This window comes from Sceloporus occidentalis, unplaced genomic scaffold (assembly GCF_023333645.1).
Source record: "Sceloporus occidentalis isolate IW3139 unplaced genomic scaffold, rSceOcc1.0.p SCAF_101, whole genome shotgun sequence".
Lineage (NCBI taxonomy): Eukaryota > Metazoa > Chordata > Lepidosauria > Squamata > Phrynosomatidae > Sceloporus > Sceloporus occidentalis.
In genome coordinates, this window is record NW_028317081.1 from 1183762 (window position 1) to 1193223 (window position 9462).

Consider the following 9462-nt stretch of genomic DNA (forward strand, 5'->3'; position numbering starts at 1 on the left):
AATGCCCCACCATCCACGGATCGTTATTCATTCAGGTATTGATAGGGCATGGCGTTAAGGTTGGTTAAAGGAAGATCCCCAATAGGGCGCCTTGTTCCTCTGGATTAAATTGACCTCCCTCACCTTCTCCGCTAAAACTGAGCAACCCAAAATGATACAGAAAAATGGAAGTCGGGTCAAGTTTTACAGTTGCCTGTTGGCAGTACTTGAAAAGGGATTTTGCCAATTGTATCTTGTGTATGAAGTAATATGTATTATAGTAGCAAATATTTTAATTAAACCCCAAATACAGAACTAATGGATCATGTTATACACTGTGCTTGTTGTACAAAAAAAAAAATATACAGGAAAACCTGACATGCATGATGTATAAATGGCCGTGTTTAAAAGCTGGTTATGGACTTTTCCAGTCAACACCGCTGGTGGGCCATCTCATGTATAATGATGAAAATACATCCTTCCATTGAAAACTTTGTCTCAGAGTAGGTTCTGCTATTGGCATTCTCATGCAGACCCTAGCAGCGGACCTGTATTGTAGCCCTGGTGTGTTTGTTGGAGAAACCCCCAACATATTCCCAGGAAGACTCGGTGCTTCATCACCCTTGGTCCTCTTCTTCATCTTCCCCCACTGAAGCCCGCCGCGGGAATCTTGATCCCTTCCTTCTCCTCACTCCTAGGAATGAAATGCACAATCTCAGCCACTCAAATGCATCCACATTTCTTAGCGGAATGTTGTTTCAAAGTATGATAAACTAAGTTGTCGTCCAAAAATGACAAATCGTCATCGTAGGCAATCGGCCTGCAACAGGCCTGTTTCACCTTGTCATTAACCAACCTTTTCTTTATCGTCAGATTTTTAAGAATTTGGTCATAAGTAGTCTCAGGGTTATTACAAGATCCACTGCAGTACCGAAAAATAAGTTCCTCCTTCGTCTCATAGCCCAAACCCAAGTCTGTTACATTTAAATGTATCTCCCTCAGCACACAGCCTTTGTTTTTTTTCTTTCGGTCTTTGCCTGCTTTTTTACTGGAATTTTGAGTTGCTGTTGAGCTCTGCCTTCCTCGCTCTCGTCTGGAGAGAGTTTGCTTGTTGGATGACCTTCTAATTCTTTTTATGGTGTCTTGAATGAACTCCAGCACATCATCAAACTGATCTGGATAGTCGTCAGGTATTTCAGCTGTAATTTTTTTTTTTTCAGAGGGGGAAAAAAAAACAAAAAAAAAAACAAACATTACTTTTTACTTTGAATTTTAAATAAAACATTAAGACTGAATTCCCATTTAGATATTGAAGAATAAACAACAGAGATGATTATACTTTCATATTGTTATCTTTTCACAAAAGAGAGTTAAAACAATGAGTTTTCCAAATCCAGCATCAAATTCCAGTATTAAGTACTCAACCTAATGGTTAAAAATTCTGTGTAGTTGGAATGGGGGCACGAGATCTTCTAAACAGATAATTGGAAGGGAATGTAGGACTAAACACGTTCTGCCAGGGGGGCTCTGTCTCTTTATTAAAAGCAGTGCTGGGAGTCTCGTACAGTAACATTTTAATCTCAGACATATCAGATCTGGCTGCGGCTAGAGCTCTGTTTATCGGCTCCGTACACAAATTCAGCGCGGCCTTGTTCTGAAATCATGGTGAAAAGTGGATTGTAATCCCTTGAAATTCTGTGCTTATAATATCCGTACCAGCCTATATATAGTCAAACCCGTTACTCCATTCTACGAAGCGCTGCTATGTTAGACCTCTTTTCTAAGTACCTAATAAATGAATGCTCGATATTCTTTGATGGCTGGTTTAAGAGTAACGAAGATTAGGCAATAGCTGGGCTTGGACACCCACCTTTGGAAACTCTTTAGAGCAAAAGCAATAATCGATAACATTTCTGTCTGTATTATCAGAATGTCCAAGGCATGGAATACATTTTATAAAGAAGACCACATGATATAACCTCAAATATTACTGGTCTTTAGGATTGAAACTCCCAGAATTCCCTGTTGATAGTCAATGGACAATCCATATCAATTTTCAGCTCAAATTTCTTTAACAATAACATTCTACTGCAGAAGATGTCTTAAAAACAGTAGGAAGGCAGCCATTTTGTTGTATCCAATCGCCTGGTTCTATGGCGCATATAGATGTGTCTGGAAACAGAGCACGTTCTAGAAGCCTTACTTGGAAATACAAAATAAATTTTAACAGAAAATGGAAAATTGTATCCGCCATTATCTACCCTGCCGCCCCCTTATTATCTACCCTTCCTCTCCCTCCCTCCCTATTATCTACCCTACCCCCCCCTTGTAGTTACCGTTCAGCAGTCCTGCGGCGAGTCTCCCTGCTCGGTCTCCCTGCCGGCTTGTAATGCTGAGCGCCGGAAATGACGTTATCTTCCGGCGCTCAGCATTACAAGCCGGCACCAAGACCGAGCTAGAGGGCTCGCAGAGGAGAGAGAGAAGGGCGCCGAGCGGGTACTGACAACTGACAACTCTCTCTCTCTCTTCCGCTTTAAAAAAAAAAAAAAGGGCTTGGGGCGGGACTTTTGAAAGTGCTGCCCCTTCAAAAGTGCCACCTGGAGCAATTGTCCCACTCGACTCCATTGTCGGGCCGGCCCTGCCTGTATCCCACGTGTGGGAAAACCCAGCTTTGCTAAAAACATGTACATCGTGTGGCTAATGGACTACTAAATTTGTACCGTGATTCCATCACGAAAATAGGGACACATTATATTGGGTAAGACTATAAATAAAACCATTGCAAGATATCTTGTGGGTATTTAATGATAATGATAATAATCAAGACGTATATATACAGTATATATCAGTTACATTTGGTATATACAAAGTACACATATACACTAATGTCTCAAACTACTGAATGATTTATTTTATAATTTATTTATACTTTTTTAAGACAACTTTGTTATTTAGGGGAAAAGGTCCATATATAAGGTGATAATAGATCGTAAAATTGTCGCTATTGTATCGCTGAGTAGAAGGGGGTAGAAGTGGCGAATTTGAATCTGAATTAAGAAGGAACGCTGTAGTAAGCGGACATCGGGTTTGCAAGTCAAAAGGATTCCTGATGGGAGTTCAAACAGTTCATATGTCTCCGTGAGCGGCTCTGTATGTACGCAACCGGGATAACAAACACGGATCATGTTAATTGCAAGTAGTATCGACTCTCCCCGTATCCTGCTCGGGGTGTTTAGTCCTTCCCTGCCACGCGTCTTTGAAGCCTAATTTGGTTCTCTTTTGTTTTGACAAGAACACATAATGACCATGCTGTCATTATGTTCTAGATACACTCCGTGACTATAGCTAAGGCAGGTATGTCCTATTCCAACAATAGAGCCTTAACACGTTTTTATTTTACCATGGACTTCATGGACATCATTGCTATGTGAATTTTTTTAAAACACAATATTTTATGTATATCTAATATTATTATTATTATTATTAAGGATAATATATTTTGCTTTTATGGCATCAGTAATTTATGCAGCTCTTCTTACAGTCCAAATAGAACTGACAGACCAAGACTGATACATTAGGGAAAGAGGACACTAGAAAGGGGTATTTTCCTTGAATTCCTTAAAAGTAAATGGGTTTCAAATATTCTAGAATTCCAACTATTTTTAAATAATCGTCAGAATGTGAATGTCCCAGGAATAAACATACGATACACAAGATATAAAACTGAACAGCACTAATCTCCACGTCCCTGCTGATGGGTTAAACATTATTACAAAATAATAAAAAAATACCAATGTTTCCTATCTTTGTCTCGGTTGGAAGGCTCATGTCATGGGAGGTTGTGTCCAGAACCTCACTAACGTGTTCTGCTGAACCGTGGGTTTTTGGACCCTCTGGCACTGATGGGAATGTTTAGTTCAGAATCTTTGAATATAGAGAGACGTATACTGAGTGCCCGGAGCCCAAAATAACTTAATATCAGGTATCACCGCGCATGCAACACAAGCCCTTTTGATGCCTGCTCGTACTACAGGTGACCTGCCGGGAAATGATTCCGGGAATTCCAGGCCTCCAGGTACTCTTCTAAATCTGCACCTCATCAGAATACCCAGGAACGCTAAAGGTTTGACTCCGAGTCTCAGGGGTTTTGCCCCAATCTCAGGGTCTCAGGGTGAAGGGGAAGATTGTCAGGGTCACACAGTCTGGAGCCGACTCCTTCCTATCCTACACCGCCGTGATCGTATACAAGACTCCCAACTGGAGTTTTTGCTATGAGTAAGTTATGGATGGTATTTCTGCTTGAATGCAGGTGACTCAGGTAAACGCATCTTTAAATAATGACGTGTCGCGGTTTCCATGAGGGCCGGTGTCAGAGAAATTTGGGTAATAAACTTGACGAATCATGACACACAATCTTCACGTTGAGCTATTAAAGGGTTCATATTTCAAGACTCTCGGGGTCAGCTCTTTTAGAAAGTTCTCAGGTTTGCTCATAAATTAGCCCAGTTTTAGTTGCGATTGTAAAATGAAATTGTGTGGCTTTTGCTCCAGAATTCTGTATTTATGTGATATTTCGGGTAGGGTGTGTGTGTTGTAATAAATGGCATCTATGAGGGTATCCACGTAGCTGTACACACGTGCAGATTTACACGTATGATATTGCCGTAAATTGTAGGTTCTTATGACCGTACAAATCAATTATTTTCTAAACAGCGAAAACTTCCCAAATCAGAAACATATTGAGCTATTTCCCAATACCATATGTGGGCTCGATGTGAAATTGAGCATTTAAGGAATGTGTACATAAAAACCCCTAATACGTTTTTGGGACAATGAGGCGAAATGCTCAATTTGAAGCATTAGGCTTTTAACTAACAATTTCTGAAAAAATCTGAATAGCTTAAATTCCAAAATTTTGGGTGAAAGGGGGACTATTTGTTGACTTAAAACAGCATGTTTCATACCATTAGCCAATTATATTAGTAATGTGTATGCCAGGGGTGTCCAACCTATGGCCCTCCAGCTGCTGCAAGACTACATCTCCCATAATGCTCTTTCAGCTAAGGGGCTGGCTGAGGAGCATGGGAGATGTAGTCCTGCAGCAGCTGGAGGGCCGCAGGTTGGACACCCCTGGTGTATGCCATTGTACATCTTTCCAAAATGGAACCATAAAACCTGTATGATATCTTTCAGATTTGTTTAATTCAAATCTTATCTGGTAATTAGGGTGATGGTAGCATAATCAGTGTAACCTAAACACAGGGATAGCTCTGTGGCAGGGAGCAGTCCTGGACCCAACCGAGGGCAACCCCCATGCCACCGTGCCACCATCCTGACCGCTGGGATAAATGGACCGGTTACAACAGGGTGACCGCATCAGCCATGTTTACCAGGACACATATACCTTGTACATATTGCTGACCAGCCCAGATAAAATGCTGCCCTGTAGTATGTGGGATGTATAGGCTTATTGAAGGGAACCAATAGTGTAAATGCCTCCATAGTGTAAATGGGCCGAATGAGCAGCAACACACCAGGGGTCCCAAACCTTGCGGCAGCAGGGGGGCTTCCATCCTGCACCCACCACCCCAGACCTGGGCCAGGAGGCATCACCGCACACGACGTCCGCATAACGTCCAGACTACACTTACGGAATTGCATTAAAAAACTGATTATTCTTTAAAAATTCTAAACAACTAATGCTAATTTCTAAATAAAGTCCAAAATGTAATTGTCCGCACTTTTAATGCATAATTCATGTCTGTTTAGTAGGTGTGAAGGAATTTGCTACCCATCAGGTTAAGGCGTCTCAGCTTAAACAGGTAGCAAATGTGACTTCAGTGGTAGAAATCACTGGGGCAATAGCGGGCAGGACGGAGATACGAATCCTAACATCTGCTGCTGGTGAAGCCTCCCCGAGGGCATCTTGGGCTCCCTGATTGCAGGGTCTTTGACCTGTGGTGGGATTAGCGCAGTAAATTCTCCCACGTAATCTGTATGTACAGAGACACATGCGGGGCTTTTATAACCAAATAAAAGTGATTGCTCCTTTTAGAGTGATTAGCGGTTTGCAAGGTGGTTCGTTTGTTCTGATTATTGCGGGGTACGGTAGAATATTCCCATTGACTGGAATAGGTCTTGGAGGATATTACATTACACTCCGAGTCTACTCATTTCTCTGACTCATGGCCAAAAGACCATCGGGGTTATCACTCAAATCACAACTATGTGACTAATGCTTCATCACATCGGGGCTTTACAACATTAACCCTTTCTCTGCAAATCATCTGGGCTTACGGTATCCATTGGGCAAATAAAACCGGGATCTGATTAGCAGTCATATGTATTAATCTTCTCAGGATAAGTGTAGATATTTTATATATAAAAGTTATTCTGGTACAAAGCTTTAAGAGTGGTCTGCACTTACTGACTAGACTAGCCCACCGGTTTATATACCGATGAGACTACTTTACAAACCATGTAACGGAGTCAGTTTTTATACTACATATCTCTATATACTCTGCATTATGAAAAATAGTATAGCGTTAATTATTCATCCATATTCCAGGGTAAATGCGGACACCATTAAAGAATATTACGTGACGTAACATCCCAAAGTCCAACCATGAGCAGAGGTGACTAGTTCTTAATTTGAATGATTTTTAAGGGCTCCAAATGCAATAATGGGCACTCTAGGAAACACGTGTATATATATATATAGCACTTGATAAACCTAGATTTAATTTCACATCTGTCTACCCGCTGTTCTTCCTCTCTTCATAGAGCACTTGGGCAGCTGCCTAATATCATAGAACAAACTAACGTCATCTGTTACATGTATAGACTGCCGATAGGGTGTGAGGGTTCACCAAATCATTGCTAAGTTAACTTTGTTTTCATCATAGTTAGTAATGTGTACGGTATACTTTACTGGAAACCCATGGAGCAGATTAAAGAACTCTCCCCCAAAGTTTTTGAATGTTTCGGAGTCTTGTGTATCCGTCCCATAAGTCAAACACAATTATAAAGCAATCTCATCAAGGTCCCAGAACTATTTCTGTCTTCCCCGTTTCTTAATGTTTTCTTTATATTTTAGATAAGGCTGGAGGCTACGAGAGCGGCTCCTATGATCTGTCACTAGTTCAGAGTAAAGAATATGACATGAAAGATGCCGGGGTCAGAACCTCTTCTGAATGATTAATACAGCCTGGCTTCCCCCATCCCTTTTATTCACACCCACAGCGTGAAAAGAACATAGATGTCTGTTTTCCCTTCGGCTTAAGGGTTCAGCGGTAACTGACACGGCCAGCGATATCACCTGTCCTCAAAGCCAAAAGAATTCTACAATAATCAGAAGATCTCATCTTTGTGTCGGTCCCTATTCAATAAAACACAATATGGCCGGAGTCTACAATGGTTAACTCGCCGACATTCCTTTTGGGATAAACGTTTGACATCGATAACGTCTTTGCTGCATAATGACACGTGAAATATTGTAGCAACTAGCACAGGGGTATATAATAGTTTGTTAAAATTTGCTTTTAACTGAGAAAACTTTTAGTGCCGCACTAAAAGTTATTACAGTTATTACTTTTTATTGCTTTATTTTTGAATTTTGAACAATAAGCAGACAATAATAGCCTTTGGTTATTAATTCCATCTCCATTATTATATTTTCATTAATGGACCATTGGCAAAATATTGCCCGGTGCACCAGACAGCTATTTGCCCGGTGCATCAGACAGTTAGTCTGGGCTGGCCTGTTTAGTTCAGCGTAGACGTATATTGTGAACTTCTGAACGCAAGCGGTTCACACATTCACTGAAATCAAAGAGGTTTCAACGGAGACGGACATTAAGTGCACCGCCAATACTGAATTTGCTAAGATATACCTGGTTCTTCTCAATTGCATATTACAACAAGAGTTAGAAACAGGCAAGTTTGGGTTCGACTCTTTATAGTCATGTATAACAAGAAAAACTGAAAAAGCCGATATAAATCAATGTATCTATGAAAGTGTCGTATAGGAAACAATGAAACAAGTACCAGATACTTTACAAATCATTGTTCTTGTTAAAGCACCAATCTCCCCAACGGCATTAAAAATAAAGCCATCACGTTTTTTGTATAGACTGTCAAATGTCAACACGTCCATTTTCGTCTGGTTTTAGTCAAATCTTTGAAAAGCTATGCTAAAGTAAACTTCTATCTATTCAAATGGATTATCTGAAAGAGCAAAACTAGAATTTGAGCCAAAAAGAATCAGATTGTGGAATGAAAGGGAAATGTCCACCGACACATGATCAATGATCTCAAAAAGCGTGAGCTTTATGCAGAGATTTGAAAACCTGCCAGAGAATTGCGAGGGATCAAACAACAATTTGCAGACATGGAAACCTAGCATGTAGGTGTGGACGGGGGTATTAACGGGCCCGATGGGTAACTGCTCCTTTAGGTGCTTTGACTTACACAACTAGGTCCACCAACACCTCAGACTTCTTCGTACCTGGCCTGGCCATGCGCATGTAGAATGGAATACACCCCAGTACTTTAGTGTTCATCCTTACTGGATACTTCAATGGGCTTTTTAAGCTTGCCTTTCAAAAAAGGTTCAGCTTAACCATATAAATAGACCTTTTGGTACGCTTTGCTTGTTGCTATTATGTTTTTGCAAACTGCAGCTTGATGGTAGATAATGGGGGTTATAAGGAGCATGATAGAAAGCGAGGTAGGACATAAAAAACTGCCATTCAATAAACACAATGAAATTGTTTAAACCATGCAAAGACATAAGTAAGCGAAAATCATATGAACTGTGAATCCTTACAGAAATTCTGGAGATCTGGTGTTCCCTCACTGGGAGTGGGACCTTCAGAAATTGTTTCGTACATCCCCAAAGCTTGGTCCTCTTCGTTCTTCTGAGGTTCCTGCTCTTGGGAACTTTTCTTACCAGCTAACCAGTTGGATGGTAGTGGGGTGTTGGACACAGAACTCAGCAGCAAAATGCAGACAGCCAGAATAGCCCATAACTTCATCTTAGAAAGACTTCCAAGAAAGGGACCTTCCAAAGAAAAAAGTGAACAATCATATTATTGAGTGTTTGGTTTACAAACATATTCAAATACAGTTGAAGAACCGAGGAGCAAAGTTGAATAATTTTGGTGAATCGGTTCGCTGGATTTCTCTCACTACCCCTTTATTGTAATACTGATTCTTTCGTAACTTTCTGGGACATAGTCCCTGGTGATTTAGAGACGACAGAAAGATCTTGAGTTTCCAGATAGACCTTTCACCTAGCATAACTGCAACAAAGCTAGATTTCCTTCTGCCATTACCTCTTTCGAGTCTGAAATGTTTTTGAACCTAAGTATGTATGACCTTTCCTGGATAGAACAGATTGTCCTATAATTAGGACGCACGTTGTTTATTTATGTTAAGCCAATCACAATAGAACACAAGAGAGCCCTTGTGTCAGCCCATTGG

General features: G+C 40.7%; 1 protein-coding gene across 4 annotated transcripts; it reads right to left on the reverse strand.

Annotated features, from left to right (window-relative positions):
- Positions 1-702: 702 nt before the first annotated feature.
- Positions 703-9014, reverse strand: LOC149283775 (glial cell line-derived neurotrophic factor-like). Of its 4 annotated transcripts, XM_089497328.1 has the most exons (3): positions 8869-9014; positions 2444-2478; positions 703-1178 (listed from the first exon to the last, which is right to left on the reverse strand). In XM_089497328.1, the coding sequence occupies exons 1-3, from the start codon at positions 9012-9014 to the stop codon at positions 703-705; spliced, it is 657 nt and encodes a 218-aa protein (XP_089353454.1). The 4 variants fall into 4 exon arrangements, with proteins under 4 accessions (XP_089353454.1, XP_089353457.1, XP_089353455.1 ...); XM_089497331.1 differs by lacking the exon at positions 2444-2478 and having other exon boundaries at positions 8930-9014; XM_089497329.1 differs by lacking the exon at positions 2444-2478 and having other exon boundaries at positions 8849-9014.
- Between the last annotated feature and the right edge of the window lie 448 nt (positions 9015-9462).

What these genes read in the sequence shown, in the direction of transcription:
- LOC149283775 (XM_089497327.1), bottom strand. Translation starts at nt 9,014, where the DNA reads ATGAAGTTATGGGCTATTCTGGCTGTCTGCATTTTGCTGCTGAGTTCT. An exon ending in ACCAGATCTCCAGAATTTCT is followed by an intron (nt 1,179 to 8,806) that starts GTAAGGATTCAC and finishes AAAAAATTACAG; the next exon opens with CTGAAATACCTGACGACTAT.